General features: G+C 43.8%; 2 protein-coding genes across 14 annotated transcripts in view; one reads left to right on the top strand and one right to left on the bottom strand.

Annotated features, from left to right (window-relative positions):
* ZNF382 (zinc finger protein 382) overlaps positions 1 to 8571 on the bottom strand; it is a 93214-nt gene extending 84643 nt beyond the window's left edge. For all 9 annotated transcript variants that reach the window (XR_007721481.1, XR_007721482.1, XR_007721483.1 and 6 more), the window contains exon 1: positions 8454 to 8571. The gene's annotated coding sequence lies outside the window, so the exon portion shown is untranslated. The remainder of the gene's footprint in view (positions 1 to 8453) is intronic.
* Positions 1 to 20172, top strand: part of ZNF529 (zinc finger protein 529) — a 48565-nt gene that overhangs the window by 9896 nt on the left and 18497 nt on the right. The window contains exons 1-2 of one of the 5 annotated variants that reach the window (XM_050769011.1): positions 8598 to 8699; positions 9572 to 9631. The exons of 1 other annotated variant lie outside the window; for it this stretch is intronic. In XM_050769011.1, coding sequence (XP_050624968.1) covers positions 9618 to 9631 — 14 coding nt within the window. In that variant the 5' untranslated portion in view covers positions 8598 to 8699; positions 9572 to 9617. Of the gene's footprint in view, positions 1 to 8597; positions 8801 to 9571; positions 9632 to 20172 lie in introns of those variants that run through there. 3 more of the 5 variants (XM_050769010.1, XM_050769009.1, XM_050769008.1) reach the window with 3 other exon arrangements.

Raw genomic sequence — 20172 nt, 5'->3', positions numbered from 1 at the left:
GTTTATGTATGTATTGTACTATTAGTATTATTATTTTAGACTGTACTCCGTCCTTCTACTTATTTAGAAAAAAAAAAAGGTAACTGTAAAACAGCTTCAGGTGGCCAGGCGTGGTGGCTCACACTTGTAATCCCAGCACTTTGGGAGGCGGAGGCTGGTGGATCATGAGGTCAGGAGATCGAGACCTTCCTGGCCAACACGGTAAAACTCTGTCTCTACTAAAAATACAAAAAATTAGTCGGGTGTGGTGGGCACCTGTAGTCCCAGCTACTCGGGAGGTTGAGGCAGGAGAATGGTGTGAACCTGGGAGGTGGAGGTGAGATTGTGCCACTGCACTCCAGCTTTGGGAGGTGAGATTGTGCCACTGCACTCCAGCCTTGGCAACAGAGCTAGACTCTGTCTCAAACAAACAAACAAAAAACCTGCCTCAGGCAAGTCCTTCAGGAGGTATCCAGAAGAAGGCATTGTTTTCATAGGAGACGACAGCTCCATGCATATTATTAACCCTGAAGACCGACATTTCAGTGGGACAAGATGTGGAGGTAAAAGACAGTGATACTGATACTTTGGACCCTGTGTAGGCCCAGGCTAAAGTGTGTGTGTCTTTGTTTTTAACAAGAAAGTTTAAAAAGTAACAAACATTTTTAAAATAAAAATTTTTTTAAATAGAAAAAAGCCTATAGAGTAAGGACATAAATATTTTTGTGTTCCTATATAATGTGTCTGTGTTTTAAGTGAAGTGTTATTACAATTCAAAAAGATAAAAAATAGTAAGTTTATAATGTAAAAATATCACAGGAAGCTAAGGTTAATTTATTATTGAAGAAAACTTTAAAAAATAAATTTAGTGAAGCCTAAGCGTACTGCTTGTAAAGTCTACAGTAGTATACAGTAATGTCCTAGTCCTTAGCATACTCACACAACTCATTCAGTGACGCACCCAGAGCTTCAGTCCTGCAAGCTCCATTCATGGCAAGTATCTTATAGAGGTGTGCCATTTTTTAATAATTTATACAGTATTTTTACTGTACCTTTTCTATGTTTAGATACACAAATACCACTGTGTTATAAATGCCTACAGCATTCAATACAGTAATATGCTATACAGGTTTGTAGCCTAGGAGCAATAGGCTATACCATATAACCTAGGTATGTAGTAGGCTACCCCATTTCTGTTTGTGTTAAGTGTACTCTATGATGCTTGCATGATGCAATCACCTAATGACACATTTCTCAGAATGTATCCCTGTAGTTAAGTGACAAATGTATATGCAAATTCCTAATGACCTGCTCTTTTATGATTGTTACCTATCTCCTGCAATATTTTGTTTTGAGGGCTATTATCTGATATTACTATAGCCATGCCAACTTTCTTATACTTATTGTATTATCTTTTTCTTGACCAATTTTAAGTAGCTTTTTCAGCTTAGAATTTCTTTGTTTTTTTTTTTTGAGACGGAGCCTCACGAGTCTCACTCTGTCTCCCAGGCTGGAGTGCAATGGCGCAATCTCAGCTCACTGCAATCTCCGCCTCCTGGGTTCAAGCAATTCTTTGCCTCAGCCTCCAGTGTAGCTGGGATTACAGGCACCCACCACCATGCCTGGCTAATTTTTAGTAGAGATAGGGTTTTGCTATGTTGGTCAGGCTGGTCTCGAACTCCTGACCTTAGGGGATCCACCCGCCTTGGCCTCCCAAAGTGTTGGGATTACAGGCGTGAGCCACTGCGTCTAGCCGCAAATACCCAACTTAATACTACATGTGACCGGGTGTGGTGGCTCACGCCTATAATCCCAGCACTTTGGGAGGCCATGGCTGGCAGATCACTTGAAGTCAGGAATTTGAGACCAGCCTGGCCAAATGGCGAAACCATCTCTACTAAAAATACAAAAATCAGCCAGGTGTGGTGGCACGCTTGCCAGTAATCCCAGCTACTACAGAGGCTGAGGCAGGAGAATCGCTTGAACCCAGGAGGCAGAGGTTGCAGTGAGCCGAGATTGCGCCACTGCACTCCAGCCTGGGTGACAGAGCAAGACTTCATCTCAAAAAAACAAAAAAACAAAAACAAAAAAAATCTCCCCCAGCCGGGCATGGTGGCTCATGCCTGTAATCCCAGCACTTTGGGAGACTGAGGCAGGGGGATCAAAAGGTCAAGAGATCAAGACCATCCTGTCCAACATGGTGAAACCTTGTCTATACTAAAAATACAAAAAATTAGCTGGGTATGGTGGTGCACACCTGTAGTCCCAGCTACTTGGGAGGCTGAGGCAGGAGGATCACTTGAACCTGGGATGGTGAGGTTGCAATGAGCCGAGATAGCGCCAATGCACTCCAGACTGGGCAACAGAGTGAGACTCTGTCTCAAAAAAAAAAAAAAAGAAATCTCCCCTACACCCTTTATTCTTGCTCCTCACTTGAATGACAGGAAAAAAAAAAAATGGATTCAGTTCTTCATTTTATAAAAAATCTAAGGGAGAAATGGACAAGAGAAAAAGAGTGGGTGGTACTGAAATTAGCATCCAAAGGCTTAGAATACCATTTATTTTTCCACCAAGACTGAAGGCCTACTCTCTTCCTAGGCTCCTGTCACCACGGACCTGTTTCTCTTGTCCTCTCTCTTCTCCAGTGCTTTCCTGAATATAAAGAGTAGACTTCAGCTGAGCGTGGTGACTCATGCCTGTAATCCTAAGCACTTTGTGAGCCCAAGGCAGGAGGATCACTTGAGCACAGGAGTTTGAGACCAAACTAAGCAACATAGTGAGACCCCATCTCTACAGAAAATTTTTAAAAAAATAGCTGCATGTGGTTGTGCATGTGCCTGTAGTCCCAGCTGCTCAGGAGGCTGAGTGGGACGACTGCTTGGGCCCAGGAGTTTGAGACTCCAGTGAGCCATGACCATGCCACTGCATTCCAGCCTGGGTGACTCTATCTCAAAAAAAAAAGAGAGTACACTCTTCTATCTGATCTTTCAGTCAGACTACTCCCATGCTTTGGTGGGATGGGAGTAGAATGGAGCTGTATAAATGGGACAAGGCCCCCTGGGATATGACTAGAAGGGAAAGAGTGGTGCAACATGACCCAGAAGGGGCAGGGAGAACAATGTAACATGGGAGGACCTCCCTCTTCCCATATGCTGTTAATAATAATGTTATCTACGCATTCTACTTCGATAGAAAGTAGGGCCGGGCATGGTGGTTCACACCTGTAATCCCAGCACTTTGGGAGGCTAAGGAGGGCGGGTTGCTTGAGCTCAGGAGTTTGAGACCAGCCCGGGCAATGTGGCGAAACTGTCTCCACCTAAAATACAAAATTCAAAAATTAGCTGGGTATGGTGGTGGGTGCTTGTGGTCCTAGCTACTCAGGAGACTGCAATGGGAGAATCACGAGCCTGAGAGGTTGAGGCTGCAGTGAGCCAAGATTGCGCCACTGCCCCCCGCCTCAGTGACAGAGAGAGACCTTGTCTCAAAAAAAAAAATTAAAGAAAAAAGAAAAAAAGAATCACTCACTAGTAAACTGAGATATGTGGACATGATGAGGTTTTCCCTAGTATGGGCTCTCCTGAGTACTCACTATCTAGACATCAAATCACTATCTGTATAAAAAAGGTTTGTGAAAGTAATATAATTCGGCCGGGCGCGGTGGCTCACGCCTGTAATCCCAGCACTTTGGGAGGCCGAGACGGGCGGATCACGAGGTCAGGAGATCGAGACCATCCTGGCTAACACGGTGAAACCCCGTCTCTACTAAAAAATACAAAAAACTAGCCGGGCGAGGTGGCGGGCGCCTGTAGTCCCAGCTACTCGGGAGGCTGAGGCAGGTGAATGGCGTGAACCCGGGAGGCGGAGCTTGCAGTGAGCTGAGATCCGGCCACCGCACTCCAGCCTGGGTGACAGAGCGAGACTCCGTCTCAAAAAAAAAAAAAAAAAAAAAAGAAAGTAATATAATTCAAGGGAATATGTTTCTGTTTATGGGAGTGAAAAGAGTGCTGAGTGATATATCCAATTATTATTATTATTATCATTTTTGAGATGGAGTCTTGCTTTGTCACCCAGGCTGGAGTGCAATGGCACGATCTTGGCTCACTGCAACCTCCGCCTCCTGGGTTCAAGCAATTGTCCTGCGTCAGCCTCCTGAGTAGCTGGGACTACAGGTGCATGCCACCACGCCTGGCTAATTTTTGTATTTTTAGTAGAGACGGGGTTTCACTGTGTTGGCCAGGCTGGTCTGGAACTCCTGACCTCGTGATCTCTCCACCTCAGCCTCCCAAGGTGTTGGGATTACAGGCGTGAGCCACTGTGCCCAGCCAAAATACCCAATTATTAAATGAACAGTAGTTACAATTAGAAGGGAAACTTGGAGAAGGCAACATGGTTATCTGACTGGAATAAAAGAAAATGGGGAATCCTGAAGGGGTGGCCTGCCCCTCCACACCTGTGGGCGTTTCTCAGGTGAAATGAGAGACTGAGAAAAGAAATAAGACACAGAAACTAAGTATAGAGAAAGAAAAGTGGGCCCAGGGGACTGGCGCTCAGCATACAGAAGACCCACGCCCCAAGGCGGCACTGGTCTCTGAGTTCCCTCAGTATCATTCTCTCTACCATCTCGGAGAGGAGGAAGTGGCAGGACAATAGGGTAATAGTGGGGAGAAGGTCAGCCAAGAAAACATGTGAACAAAGGTCTCTGTGTCATAAGTAAGTTTAAGAAATGGTGCTGTGCTTTGATGTGCCCATACGCAAACATCTTGGTGCAATAAAGAGCAGTATTGGCCAGGCGCGGTGGCTCAAGCCTGTAATCCCAGCACTTTGGGAGGCCGAGACGGGCAGATCACGAGGTCAGGAGATCGAGACCATCCTGGCTAACCCGGTGAAACCCCATCTCTACTAAAAAGACACAAAAAACTAGCCGGGTGAGGTGGCGGGCACCTGTAGTCCCAGCTACTCGGGAGGCTGAGGCAGGAGAATGGCGTAAACCCGGGAGGCGGAGCTTGCAGTGAGCTGAGAACCAGCCACTGCACTCCAGCCTGGGCGACACAGGGAGACTCTGTCTCAAACAAAAAAAAAAAGAGCAGTATTGCCGCTAGCATGTCTCACTTCCAGCCCTAAGGCGGTTTTCTCCAGTCTCAATAAATAGAAGGTATAATCAGGTTTTACACCTAGACATTGTACTCCCAGGGAGGAGCAGGAGACAGATGCCTTCCTCTTATCTCAACTGCAAAGAGGCCTTCCTCTTTTACTAATCCTCAGCACAGACCCTTTAAGGGTGTCAGGCTGGGGGACGGTCAGGCCTTCCTCTTCCCAGGAGGCCATATCTCAGGCTATCACATGGGGAGAAACCTTGGACAATACCTGGCTTTCCTAGGCAGAGGTCCCTGCGGCCTTCAGCAGTGTATTGTGTCCCTGGGTACCTTCTGCAGTGTATTGTGCCCCTGGGTACTTGAGATTAGAGAATGGAGATGACTTCTAACAAGCATACTGCCTTCAAGCACTTTTTTAACAAAGCACATCCTGCACAGCCCTAAATCCATTAAACCTTGGGTCAGCACAGCACGTGTTTCTGCAAGCACAGGGTTGGGGCTAGGATTATAGATTAACAGCATCTCAAGGCAGAATAATTTCTCTTAGTACAGAACAAAATGGAGTCTCTTATGTCTACTTCTTTCTACATAGACACAGTAACAGTCTGATCTCTCTTTTCCCCACAGAATCCTATCTCATGGAAGTTTAATGGTAGGCAAATGCTCAGATATCCTGGGAGAAAGACTATTTCAGAAAGGAGAGAAGAAACATTCTCAGCCATAGCTTTTATAATTTGCAGAAAAGGACCCTTGCTGTTTTGGATTCTTTTTTTTTTAAAATGTGAACAACATAGAAAGAAGGGAGTCAAAAGAAGCCACATGAGGCTGGGTGCGGTGGCTCATGCCTGTAATCCCAGCACTTTGGAGACCAGCCTGGCCAACGTGGTCAAACCCTGTCTCTACTAAAACTACAAAAATTAGGCGTGGTGGCGAGCACCTGTAATGCCAGCTATTCGGGAGGCTGAGGCAGGATAATCGCTTGAACCCGGGAGGCGGAGGTTGCAGTTAGCGGAGACGACACTATTGCACTCCCACCTGGGTGACAGTGAGACTCCGTCTCAAAAAAAGAAAAGAAAAACAAAAAAACCATGTGAAACCTCTTACTTTAGAGTTTCTATAACTTGGTTAAACCTGCCTAGTTAACTAATAAACATTTACAATTAAATATTAATTAATCATTATGCTAGATAGTAACTCTTTAGTAATACAGGTTGGGGAAGTAGAGAAGAAAGTAATTACACTGTAGGCTCCAGACAGTTTAAAGAAATTTTTCTTTTAAATGAAGTTTGAAATTTGATTTTTACAGTAAACATTTTAATCAGAAAATGACTATTTTAATTACTACAAGGCTGACCTTGTGATTTTTAGTATTTCAAGTACTTTTACTTGGCTTAGAGTGATTTAGGAGGGCATTAAATCACCCCCAGTTTCATCCAGGGACAAGCAGGCGGTGGGTAGTGTGTGGGAGGGAACCTCAAATCTATATAACTGTTGAAAGTGGTAGGGATGAAAGTATTTTTCTTCTGTGCTACATATGGAGTCCTCCTCATTTCAACATATTGGATTTAGTTTGTATGATGTTTCCAGTTATTGCAACCCTGTCATCTAGAAATTATAATTTTACCTCTTAGTTTCCAATGCTTATGCTATTTTACTTATTAGAAACTATCATAATTCTGCAAGCAAAATGACATACACCACACACACAGAGTTCTTCAGTCATTAACATCACTTACATAGTGATCCATTTTCAGTTATCATGGAATGTACACACAAAACCATGATAAACAACAATTAGTACAGACACATTGTTTCCTGTGATCTCACCTACTCCACAAAGCCACAATCCTATGGACCCTACATGACATTCACAACCCTGCTGAGCCCATCTCATAATTCCATACGAACATAGCAAAGCAAACTCAGAAACTACTTACTCCAGTTACACAATCTCACACCACAAATCACAACTAATTATTCTAAAAGGCTCATCAGCTTCTTGGAAAGTTAAATGTAAAGTTACCAATTACCCAGCAACTTTTCTTCTAAATATTTGCGCAGGAGAAATAGAAAAGTGCCAGCTTTATTCATAATGTATAAAACCTGCCAAATGTTCAACAACAGAAAAATGACTACACAAATTGTGGTCTATTTACACAATGTAGTGCTGTTCAGAAAAAGAAAACTGAACTACACATGAAATCTCGCAGACATTAGGGTAAAGGAGAAATATGGAATTCCGGAACTGACAGTTACAGTGACACAAATCAGAACTATGGCTGTCTCTACTTTGAAACTGCAAAGGACACCAGCAAACTTTCCGGTGCTGCTGGTGTTGTAAACTAAAAATAAAATCCTAAGCACCCCCAGACCATCTGAATGGACTCCTCCTCTTGGCCAGGGCATTCCTAACCTGAAAAACTACTAGTAAAGTCATGATAGAAAGGCGGGTGGCGGGCTAGTCGGACATGCCTCATTATACCCTCCTCCATTTTGGAATTACTGATAAAAAAAAGACCCCACGTCTGAAAAGAAACATTTATACTCTTTTATGTGTGAAGCCTGCTACTTGCTATCCTAAGTCTTACGTTAATAACTCTCAACCCATTGTCAATCAAATAATCTTTGAATCTATCTATGATCTGGAAGGCCACCCACCTTCCAGTTGTCCCGCTTTTTCGGAGGGAATCAATATACATTTTACATGTATTTAATTGGTGTCTCATGTTTCCCTAAAAGGTATAAAACCACATAAATCCCGACCACCCTGGGCACAGATTCTCAAGATCTTCTGAGGGCTGTGCCACCGGCCACTGGTCACTCATATTTAGCTCAAAATAAGTCTCTTCAAATACTTTAGAGTTTGAGTCTTTTCGTCAACAGTGTATAACACGCACTAGGGCGGACACACACACACTGAGCCTCCGCTACCTGCCAGATTCCATTCCGGGGCTTTCTCATGGTGCAAAACGGACAAAAACTCCAAGTCACCCTCCGGTTCACGACCACGGATCACATCCTGAGGCCCCCACGTTTAGAGGCCAGAGTAGAGCAAAACCTCGCCCGACTCAGGCTCCGAGTTCTCCGTTCGACCCTCCCCAGCCTAAAGCCGGTACCCGCTTCAGGCCTTCCCAGCCCGGCCCTCCAGTTCCTTCTTCGGCCTCCCTTAGCTTGGGGTCCGGGTTTTCTCCTCCGCTGTGCAGCCGGTCCGCGACTTCCTTCACCCTCCCCAGCTCGGGCTTCCGGTTCTTTCCAGAGGTGAGGTAGGGGCCACCTAGACTTCCGCAGCCCCCCACCTCCCTCACGGTCACCCTCGCCCCAACTTCCTGTTCCTCATTCTGCCCTCCCAGCCTGGGTTCCCGGTTACTGCCTCGACCTCACCTTGCCGTCGGGGACCACCAGCCGCCTCTTCCGCGCCAGGAGGACGCGCAGCCGCAGCCTCCGCCGAGGGAAAGGGTCTACGCACCCGGAAACTCCCGGAGTCTATGGCCTGGTGCGGCCCCTGCGGCCAACGGGCTCGGCTTCAGCTTCGGGGCCCTTTCGTTGTTGGACTACGTTTCCCACAGGCCCCAGGGCCGCGGATGAACTTTGACCTTTGCATCTCTTTCCGGTGTTTTGGTTATTGAGGTAAGCCTGACTCGGGCAGGCTGCGGGAGGAGCTTGCGGTGAAGTGTCCCGGCGCTGCCAGGCGAGGTCAGTCCACGTGGAGCCGGGAGCCTCAGGCCTATGTACGCGGGAGCTGCGGACGATGGTTGCTGGTGCTGTTGCTTGTTATGGCGTCATTGTGGTGTGTGTGTGTATGTATGTGTGTGTGTGTGACGAGACCCTAGTGTGTGCCGTGGGTGCTCTTTGATCGGGCTCATGGGACGGTGAGTAGGGGCGGGGCCTATCGTGTGACCCTGGTCTATGGTAATGTGATCGTGTGACAGCACTGTTGTGACTGACCAACTATAAGTGTGAACGGCGTAGAGGCTTTTTTTTTTTTCCGTGAGCCTGTAGGAGTTTGTTTTGGGTAAAGCGTCATTTTTCTGACTCTGGGATGTCTGTGATGTAATCTCTTCGTGAGGTCTTACACACACACACACACACACACACACACGCATATAAATAGATAGATTAGACAGATATGTAGAAGATAGATAAATGATAGATAGATACGATAGATAAATGAATTTTCTTGGGAAAGGGGAAGGCATAGGTGTAGTATTCATTCCTGGGATAACTCCCCTTGCATGAATTTGGAGGCCATTTATACATTAAAGAACTACAGTATTTCCTGAGCTGTGTCCCCTGGAAACTGCTGTGAACTTAAAGAGTACACCTCTAGGCCTTGGTCGTACCTTTTTCTCGGATACAGGGCGGAGTCGACAATATTCTAGTTTCCCTCTTCGATCTGGATGTGTTTGTTGTGTGTGATGGGCTTTTCTGGTGGTGAACAGTGTGTTCTTATTTAACCAGTCCAGGATGTCATGAGTCCTTTCTCCCTCTTGGTTATGTAGTTCTGCAAGTGAAGGCCCCCTGAAGTGGAAGACAGCATTGGTACTAATGGCCAGCTCAAGGTTAGTTTATTTTTTTCTTCATTTACCTGTCCCTTAGCCTTCCCTTCCCAATTAACAAGAAGACCGTAGAGATGGGTCCCCTTGTCCTCCAGTGACTTTCCAAATGCCCATTTCCTTTTCATTGAATATTCACATACCCATTAGGTAAATCATTCGATTCTCCCATGTGCTTTTTTTCCAAAGGATTCTTATGGTATAGAAATAAAACTCCGGGAGAAGTTAAAACATTTTTTTAGATTGTAATTTGTTAAGGAGGAGATGAGTGATTAAGTAGAATAGCACACTAGATACCTTTGATCTTATTTATAGACTTGATTTGCAAACAAAGCAAGATAGGAGATGGTAGGTATTAATCAGTAAGTGACAAAGGTAGCTTTGGAGACATCTAGGAGTGGGAATATGATAGGAGTTTTGTGCAGAGAAGGCTATGTCAACAAGAGCAGGGAGTTTTTCCAGAACATTCATGAGGGGATTTAAGTGGTGACAACCAAATCTTGTTTGAGATTTGGCCGTGTGACTGATTCAGACAACATATTGGTGTACATGGTGAGAGGCAACCTGATACAGTGGTGTTTGAGTCTAAAGCAGCACAGTCTAATACTAATATAATATAAAGCCACTTAGGTAATTTAAAAATTTCCATTAGACAGTTTTTTTTTTTTTTTTTTTTTTTTTTTGAGACGGAATTTCACTCTTGTTGCCCAGGCTGGAGTGCAGTGGTACGATGTCAGCTCACTGCAACCTCTGCCTCAGCCTCCCGAGTAGCTGGGATTACAGGCGCTTGCCACCATGCCTGGCTAATTTTTGTATTTTTAGTAGAAGACGGGGTTTCATCATGTTGGCCAGACTGGTCTCAAACTCCTGACCTCAGGTGATCCACCCACCTCAGCCTCCCAAAGTGTTGGGATTACAGGCGTGAGCCACTGTGCCCAGCTTTAAACACATTTTAAAAAGGAAAAGAAACAGCTGAAGTTAATTTTGGTATTGTATTTTATTTAAACCAATATATCCAAAATATTATTTCAACATGTAATGATATGAATACACTGAAGTACTTTACACTCATATCTTTATACCAAGTTTTCAAAATCTGGTGTATGTTTTATTGTTATTGCATGTGTCAGTTTGGATGCTAAATTTTCAGTGTTTAAGGTGAATTATAGTCCTCCCAACACAATAAAGTTGCGTTTAATAGAAAAACATTTATATTGCTTTTGTATTTAAATTTAAATTAAAATTAAATGTATGGCCGGGTGCGGTGGCTCAAGCCCGTAATCCCAGCACTTTGGGAGGCCGAGTCGGGCGGATCACGAGGTCAGGAGATCAAGACCAGCCTGGCTAACACGGTGAAACCCCATCTCTACCAAAAAAGACAAAAAACTAGCTGGGCGAGGTGGCGTGCGCCTGTAGTCCCAGCTACCCGGGAGGCTGAGGCAGGAGAATGGCATGAACCCGGGAGGCGGAGCTTGCAGTGAGCTGAGATCCGGCCACTGCACTCCAGCCTGGGCGACAGAGCAAGACTCCGTCTCAAAAAAAAAAAAAATTAAATGTAATCCTGTGTTAATTAGCTTAGGAAAAGAGAAAAAAATTTAAAATTCAGTTATATGTTCACACTACATTTCAAAGGGGTTAATAGTTACTCATTTTTCCACTTTACAGTTTCTTGTTATAGAATGTAGACAATAATTATATCAGTGCTTTAGGGTCTTTGTGAAGCCTGGATACATTAATATGGACATAACCCTAGAGAATGTAATAAAGGCCTGGCACTTTAAGTCCTTATCTGCAAGGGAAGAAAAAAGCTGGTTTGTGAAGATACTTAGTATTCCCCATACATTTTCTGTAAATCAAGAACAATGAAAATATAAAGTTAACTTTGATGGGCACTTGAAATGAATTTTTTAAAAGCCAGATTTGCAAATGTTCTATTAACTTAAGGCAATTTGACTGTCTTAGGTTCGATGATTTGCTAGAAGGACTCACAGAACTTAGAAAAGCTGTTATGCTCATGGTTATTGCTCATTACAATGAAAAGGTGCACATTAAAATCAGCAAAGGGAAAAGTTGCATAGGGCAAAGATGCAAGCTTCCAGTGCAGTTGCACAGGCAGCACCTGATTCTCCCAGCAACAATGTGTGAATACAGATGTGAAGCATGGCCAACCAAGGAAGTTCTCCTAAGCCAAGGTTTCCAGGGTTTTTTGTTTTGCTTTGTTTTCTTGTGGTCTCATGGGTTTTTTTTTGTTTGTTTGTTTGTTTGTTTTTTGATAGGGTCTCTCCCGCCCAGGCTGAAATGCAGTAGTGTGGTCACACCTCACCGCAGCAGCCTCTACTTCCCGGCCTCAAGGGATCCTCCCACCTCAGTCTCCCAAGTAGCTGGGACTACAGGCACACACCACGACACCTGGCTAATTTTTGCATTGTTTGTATAGATGGGGTTTTGCCATGTTGCCCAAGCTGCTCTTGAACTCTTGGGCTGAAGTGATCCACCTGCCTCTGCCTCCCAAAGTGTTGGAATTACAGGTGTAAGCCACTGCCCTGGCCCGTGTCTGGGGTTTTTATTGAGGATAAGTCATGTGGGCATGAAGGTTCTGTGCACTGACCTTAGCTACTTAGTCAAGCCTATCCAGAAGTCAGATTTGTACAGGTATTTATCATAAACCACATTGTTACAAAAGCTATCTGGCATGGGTAAGACCTCAGATACACATAGACTCTCTTATCAGGCAGGATACTCTTAATTGCTCAGAGATTATCTCCCAGGAGCTGGTCAAGGACTATTCTTTGGAATGTACAGGGTTTGAGCACTCTAAACCAATTCTTCTTTTTTTTTTTTTTTTTTTTCAACAGAGTCTTGCCCTGTCACCCAGGCTGGAGTGCAGTTGTGTGATCTCTGCTCACTGCAACCTCTGCCTCCCAGGCTCAAGCAATTCTCATGCCTCAGCCTCCCAAGATGCTGGGACTACAGCTGTGCACCACCACACCCAGCTATTTTTTTTTTTTCCATTAGAGACAGGGTTTCACTATGTTGGCCAGGCTAGTCTGGAACTCCTGGCCTCATGTTATCTGCCCGCCTCAGCCTCCCTAAGTGGTGGGATTACGGGCATACCCATACCCAGCCAGTTTTTTAAAAAATAATTTGTTTCTCGGCCGGGCGCGGTGGCTCAAGCCTGTAATCCCAGCACTTTGGGAGGCCGAGACGGGAGGATCACGAGGTCAGGAGATCGAGCCCTTCCTGGCTAACACGGTGAAACCCCATCTCTACTAAAAAATACAAAAAACTAGCCGGGCGAAGTGGCGGGCGCCTGTAGTCCCAGCTACTTGGGAGGCTGAGGCAGGAGAATGGCGTGAACCCGGGAGGCGGAGCTTGCAGTGAGCTGAGATCCGGCCACTGCACTCCAGCCTGGGCGACAGAGCATGACTCCGTCTCAAAAAAAAAAAAAAAAAAAAAAAAAAAAATTTGTTTCTCTTTGTTGATATGTCATTTTCCCGATTTCCTTTTTAGTTCTTTTTCAGTTTTCCTTTAGCTCTATAAGCATATTTAAGACAGTTTTTACAAAGTCTTTTTCTAGTTACTCCAATGCTTTTGTTTCTTCAAGGGTAATTTATTTTGCTCCTTTGATGGGACCCTGTTTTCCTGTGTCTTTGTATGCCTTGCAGTCTTTTGTTGAAAATTGGGCATTTGAAGAAACTGCTACTTCTCCTAATTTTTGCAGACCGTTGGAGAAGATCTTCACTAATTAGAGCCTTGGGATCATCTCAGGGTGAAAGTCTAAAGTCTTATGTTTTTCCTGGGTCTGTAGCGTGCCTGTGCTTGCACCTGTGTATGTGTTTTTACCAGTTTCCCCAATATGCATAACTGCTTTCAAATGCCTTAATTTCCGTAGGGTCTCATCCTTGCTTTTTAGGCCGTTGATGTTACATTATATTTTCCACCGGTAATCGTTTGCTCCAAGTATCCACAGGTGTCCAGGCAATTAAAATATCATTGAGTTTTGCATATTGATCTTATATCCTGCAGTGCTGCTGCACTTATTTCTAGTTTTAATAGTGTTTTAGCTTTGATGCACCACAGTACCCACTGTCCTTTGTGGCTTTTACCTGCCTGAGATCTGAGCTGTGCAGCTTTTTACATGTCAAAACTCAAAAGTCAGAGTGGCTCACGCCTGTAATCCCAGCACTTTGGGAGGCCGAGGCAGACGGATCACTTGAGGTCAGGAGTTCGAGCCCAGCCTGGCCAACATAGTGAAACTCTCTATTAAAATCTCTCTATTAAAAATACAAAATTTTGCCAGATGTGGTGGCAGGTGCCTATAATCCCAGCTGCACAGGAGGCTGAGGCAGGAGAATTGCTTGAACCCAGGAGAAGGAGGTTGCAGTGAGCCGAGATCACGCCACTGCACTCCAGCCTGGATGACAGAGCGAGACTCCATCTCAAAAAAAAATCAGACAAAATGGAAACCAGTACCTCAGTACCTCAAGGAGCCCGCAGACAGATTAACATGTTCCAAATAAGCTCTGCTTTGTTCCTTCTGGCCTGAAGGAGGGAAATGGGAACTGGGCTGCTTCTTCCAGGCTACGCTAGAGATGGAATAAGGGCACCAGTAACGTAATCAACAAAGTCACTACCATTTTGAAGTGGCTTTCTCTTGACTGGGCATTTGTTTGATAGTTACAGTCTTTGAGTGATTTCCAGACCCTTACAAAGATATTTTAGCTAGTCTCTAGTTGTTTTTTAAATGTTTCAATAGAGAATAGGGAATTGAAGCTTCCTCAAATGCCATCTTGCTGATGTTATTCTCATGGTTCTGTTATTATTTTCCTGATGTCTAATGATTTTGAGCATCTTTCCATGTACTTCTTGGCCATTTGTTCATCTTTTATGAAGAAATGTCTACTGAAGTCTTTTGCCAGTTTTTAACTTGGGCTGTTTGTCTTTTTGTTGGGCTGAGTTGTAGGAGTTTTTATGTATTCTGGATGTTAAATGCTTGTGAGATATATGATTTGCAAATATTTTCTACGTTGTGCAGGCTATCTTATCAGTTTCTTCTATAATGACTTTTTGATGCACAAAAGCTTTTGGTTTTGATAAATCCTAATTTATCAAAATTTTCTTTTGCTGCTTGTGCTTTTGGTGTCATCATTTAAGAATCCATTGCCAAATATAGGCCAGATGCGGTGGCTCAGACTGTAATCCCAGCACTTTGGGAGGCAGAGGTGGGTGGATCACTTAAGGTCAGGAGTTTGAGACCAGCCTGGCCCACATGGTGAAACCCCGTCTTCTACTAAAAATACAACAAATTAGCCAGGCATGGTGGCAGGTACCTGTAATCCCAGCTACTCGGGAGGCTGAGGCAGGAGAATCACTTGAACCTGGGAGGTGGAGGTTACGGTGAGCCGAGACGGCGCCACTGCACCCCAGTCTGGGTGACAGAGTGAGACTCCATCTCAAAAAAAAAAAAAAAAGAATCCATTGCCAAATACAAGTTCATGATGACTTACCCCTGCATTTCCTTTTAAGAGTTTTATAGTTTTAGCTGTTATATTTGGGTCATTGATCTGTTTTCAGTTACTTTTCTTATGTGTTGTTAAGGAATTATGCAATTTCATTCTTTTGCATGTGGATATTCAATTTTCCTGGCACCATTTGTTGAAAAGACTATTTTCCTCGATTTCACTAGATTGGCAACCTTGTCAAAAATCACTTGACCCTAGTTACACTGGTTTAAATTTCCACTCAGTTCTATTCCATTGATCAATATATCTATCCATATTCAGTGCCCCACAGTCTTGATTACTGTGGTTTTATAGTCAGTTTTGAATTGGGAAATACCAGTCTTCCAGCTTTGTTTTGGCTATTCTGAATCTCTTGCAATGTCATAAGAATTTTTTTTTTTTTTTTCTGGAGACAGAGTCTCACTCTGTTGCCCAGGCTATAATGCAGTGGCGTGATCTTGGCTCACTACAACCTCCACCTCCTTCAAGCGCTGCTTCTGCCTCAGCCTCCCGAGTAGCTGGGATTACAGGTGCCTGCCACCACACCAGGCTAATTTTGGTATTTTTAGTAGAGATGGGATTTTACCATATTGGCCAGGCTGGTCTCGAACTCCTGACCTCAGGTGATGTATCTGTCTTGGCCTCCCAAAGTGCTGGGACTACAGGCATGAGCCACCAGGCCTGGCCCTTTTTTTTGTTTTTTTGTTTTTTTTGACACAAGGTATCACTCCATCACCCAGGCAGGAGTTCAGTGGTGCAATCACAGCTCACTGCAGCCTCAACCTCCTGGGCTCAAGTGATCCTCCCACCCTAGCTCCAGCCCCCAACCCCCCAACCCCCCACCTCCCCAACAGCTGGGACCACAGGTAAGCACCACCATGCCTGGCTAATTTTTTTGTATTTTTGGTAGAGACAGGGTTTCACCATGTTGGCCAAGCTGGTCCTGAACTCCTGGGCTCAAGCGATCTGCCTGCCTCAGCTTCCCAAAAGTATTGGGATTGGTGGTATGAGCCACTATGCCTGGCCTCCTTTTGTTTTTAATTGACTTATTGTACTGTACCATTTTAATTCCGTTGTCATTTCTTTTATATAATCTGATTGTTTTCTTAGCATGTGTTCTGGAGATTACAGTGAATATTTTACATTTACAAATAACTGGTTTGAATTAATAGACTTTGGTCAGGGAACTCCAAGACCACTTTCAGGTTCACTGACTGCTAGATGGACTCACACAACTCAGAAAAGTGTTGTTGTTGTTGTTGTTTTACCACTAGTGAAAGGATCACATTAAAATTAATAAGAGCTGGCTATTCTGGGGGCCAGAATTTATCTTCTAGGTGTTAGTCAAGGGCTAGAACTTTCTTTGGAATAGGCAGGGTTTAAACATTCCAGACACTACTGCACTCCAGCCTAGGCGAAAGAGTGAGATCCTGTCTCAAACAAACAAAATTCCAGACTTGTTGAGTCAAAACTGTTGCACACTCCTTAGCTTTAATAGTATATCCAAAACTTGTTCCTATATAGTTCTGCTCCTTTTCATGTTGTTTTGTCACAGATTACATTTTTATACATTGTGTGCCCTTTAACATTGGTTTGTAATGACTGTTTTATGCATTCATTAGTCTTATAAATCATATTGGGGAAATTAAAAGGACCTACAAGCCCAAGATGCGATAGACTTTTGTATTTGCTGTTTTTTTTTTTTTTTTTTTTTTGAGACTGAGTCTCGCTCTGTCACCCAGGCATGAGTGCAGTGGCACGATCTCGGCTCACTGCAACCTCCGCCTCCGGGGTCAAGCAGTTCTCCTACATCAGCCTCCTGAGTAGCTGGGATTATAGGCGTGTGCCACCATGCCCAGCTAGCACTGTGTTGGCCAGGCTGGTCTTGAACTCCTGACTTTGTGATTTGCCCACCTTGGCCTCCCAAAGTGCTGGAATTACAGGCGTGAGCCACCGCGCCCAGCCTGTTCTTCATTTTTGTACGTGGCTTTGAGTTACTTTCTACTGTCTTTTTATTCCAACTTGCAGGGCCCCCTTAGCTTTTCTATTATGGCGTGTCTTCAAATGAGGTTCGTCAGTTTTTATTTACTTGGGTATGTTTTAGTTTCTCCTTCATTTTTGTTTTTGGTTTCTTTTTTCAACTTTTATTTTCGATTCAGGGGGTACATTTGCAGGTTTGTTACATGAGTATATTGTATGATGCTGAGATTTGGGGTACAATTGATCTTGTCTTCCAGGTAGTGAACCTAGTACCCAATAGTTTTTCAACTCTTGTTTCTCTCCCTTCCTCCTGTCTCTAGTAGTCGTATTGTTCCCATATTTATGTCTTTCTGTACCCAGTGTTTAGCTCCCACTTAGCAGTGAGAACATGCAGTATTTTATTTTCTTTTTCTGCATTAATGCTTTTAGAATAATGGCCTCCAGCTGCACCCATGTTGCTTCAAAGGACATGATTTTGTTCTTTTTTATGTATGGTATTCCATGACATATGTATACCACATTTTATTTATCCAAGCCACTGTTGAGGGCACCTGGGTTGATTCTGTGTATTTGCTATTGTGAATAGTGCTGTGATGAACATGAGTGCATGTGTCTTTTTGGTAAAATGATTTATTTTCTTTTGGGTATGTACCCAGTAATGGGATTGCTGAGTCAAATGGTTGTTCTGTTTTTAGTTATTTGAGAAATCTCCAAACTGCATCCCACAGTGGCTAAACTAATTTACACTCCCACCAACAGTGTATAAGCATTCCCTTTTCTCCGCAACCTCACCAACGTCTGTTCATTTTGACTTTTTAACAACCATTCTGATTGATATGAGATGGCTAACTCATTGTGGTTTTGATTGGCATTTCTTTGATGGTTAGTGGTGTGGGGCATTTTAAAAAGTGTGTTTGTTGACTGCTTGTATGTCTTTTGAGAAGGGTCTGTTCATATCCTTTACCCACTTTGAGTGGGGTTGTTTTCTGCTTGTTGAATTGTTTAAATTCCTTGTAGATTCTGGATATTAGACCTTGGTTAAATGCATAGTTTGTGAATATTTTCTCCCATTCTGTAGGGGGGTGTTTACTCTGTTGATAATTCCTTTTGCTGAGCGGAAGCTCTTTAGTTAGGTCTCATTTGCCAATTTTTGTTTTGTTTCAGTTGCTTTTGAGGAATTAGTCATAAATTATTTGCCAAGGCTGATGTTTACAAGGGTATTTCCTAGGTTTTCTTGGATTTTTAGTTAAGCCTTTCATCAAACGTGAGTTAATTTTTGTATATGTTGAAAGGTACGGGTCCACTTTAATTCTTCTGCATATGCCAGTCATCCCAGCACCATTTATTGAATAGGGAGTCCTTTCCTCATTGCTTATTTTTGTTGACTTTGTCAAAGATCACTTGGTTGTAGGTGCGTCACTTTCTTTCTAGGTCCTCTATTCTATTCCATTGGTTTGTGTGTCCGTTTTTGTACCAAGACCATTGCATTTTGGTTACTGTAGCCTTGTAGTATAGCTTGAAGTCAGGTAATGTGATGCAACCAGCATTGTTCTTTTTGCTTAGGATTGTGTTGGCTATTCAAGCCCTTTTTTGGTTCCATGTGAATTGTTAAATAGCTTTTTCTAGTTCTGTGAAGAATGTCCTTGGTAGTTTGATAGGAATAGCATTGAATCTATAAATTGCCCTGGGCAGTATCGCCATTTTAATGATACTGTTTCTTCCTACCATGTTTTTCCATTTGTGTCATCTCATTTCTTTGAGCAGTGTTTTGTGGTTCTCATTGTAGAGATCTTTCACCTCCCTGGTTAGCTGTATTCTTTTAGGTATGTTATTCTTTTTTTTTTTTTTTTTTTTTTTTTTTTTTTTTTTTTTTTGAGACGGAGTCTCGCTCTGTCGCCCAGGCTGGAGTGCAGTGGCGCGATCTCGGCTCACTGCAAGCTCCGCCTCCCGGGTTCACGCCATTCTCCTGCCTCAGCCTCCCGAGTAGCTGGGACTACAGGCGCCCACAACCGCGCCCGGCTAATTTTTTGTATTTTTAGTAGAGACGGGGTTTCACCGTGGTCTCGATCTCCTGACCTTGTGATCCGCCCGCCTCGGCCTCCCAAAGCGCTGGGATTACAGGCGTGAGCCACCGCGCCCGGCAGTATGTTATTCTTTTAGTGGTAATTTTAAACGGGATTGTGTTCCTGATTTGGTTCTCGGCTTGACTGTTGTTTCTGTCATCTTACTCTCAATCTGCTTGCAGCTTTGCAGCTGAGTCACCCATAGACAACTTTCTTAGTCTGTTTGTGCTGCTATAAGAAAATACCTGATTTATAAAGAACAGAAATGTATCACAGTTCTGGAGGTTATGAAGTCCGAGATCAAGGCATCATCAGGTTCAACTGTCTTCTTCCAAGGGTGCCTTGATGCTGCATCCTCCAGAAAGGACGTGTGTCCTCACATGCAAAAGGGAGAAGGACAAGGAAGTCTGCATTGAGCCTCTTTTATGAAGGCTGTAATCCCATTCACAAAGGGAGGAGCCCTCATCACCTCTTAAAGGTTCCACCTTCTAATACTATCACATTGGCAACATCTGAATTTTGGAGAGGACATGTTACATTCTGCCCCTGGACCCCCTCCCCCCATATTCATGTCTTTCTCACATACAAAATACATTCATTTCATTCCAATAGCCCCCAAAGTATTAAAACTCATTTCAGCATAAACTTTAAAGTCAACTTAAAGGGCAGAGTCTCATCTTGATATCTAAATCATGTGATGATTCATCCTGAGGCAAATTGCTCTCTAGTTGCGTACCTGTGACACCAAACTAGTTACGTGCTTCCAAAATTCAGTGATGCATAAGACAGGCATTTCTTTTTTTCCCCTTTTTTTTGAGACAAGAGTTTCACTCTTTTTGCCCAGGCTGGAGTGCAGTGGTACAGTCTTGGCTCACCGCCACCTCCGCCTCCCGGGTTCAAGCAATTCTCCTACCTCAGCCTCCGAAGTAGCTGGGATTACAGGCATGCGTAAACCATTCCCGGCTAATTTTTTTGTATTTTTAGTAGAGACGGGGTTTCTCCA

The sequence above is a fragment of the Macaca thibetana genome, chromosome 19, assembly GCF_024542745.1.
Source record: "Macaca thibetana thibetana isolate TM-01 chromosome 19, ASM2454274v1, whole genome shotgun sequence".
In the NCBI taxonomy this organism is placed as follows: Eukaryota; Metazoa; Chordata; class Mammalia; order Primates; family Cercopithecidae; genus Macaca; species Macaca thibetana.
The sequence above is the reverse complement of the archived record's forward strand: the minus strand, read 5'-3'. Positions and strand labels throughout refer to the sequence as shown.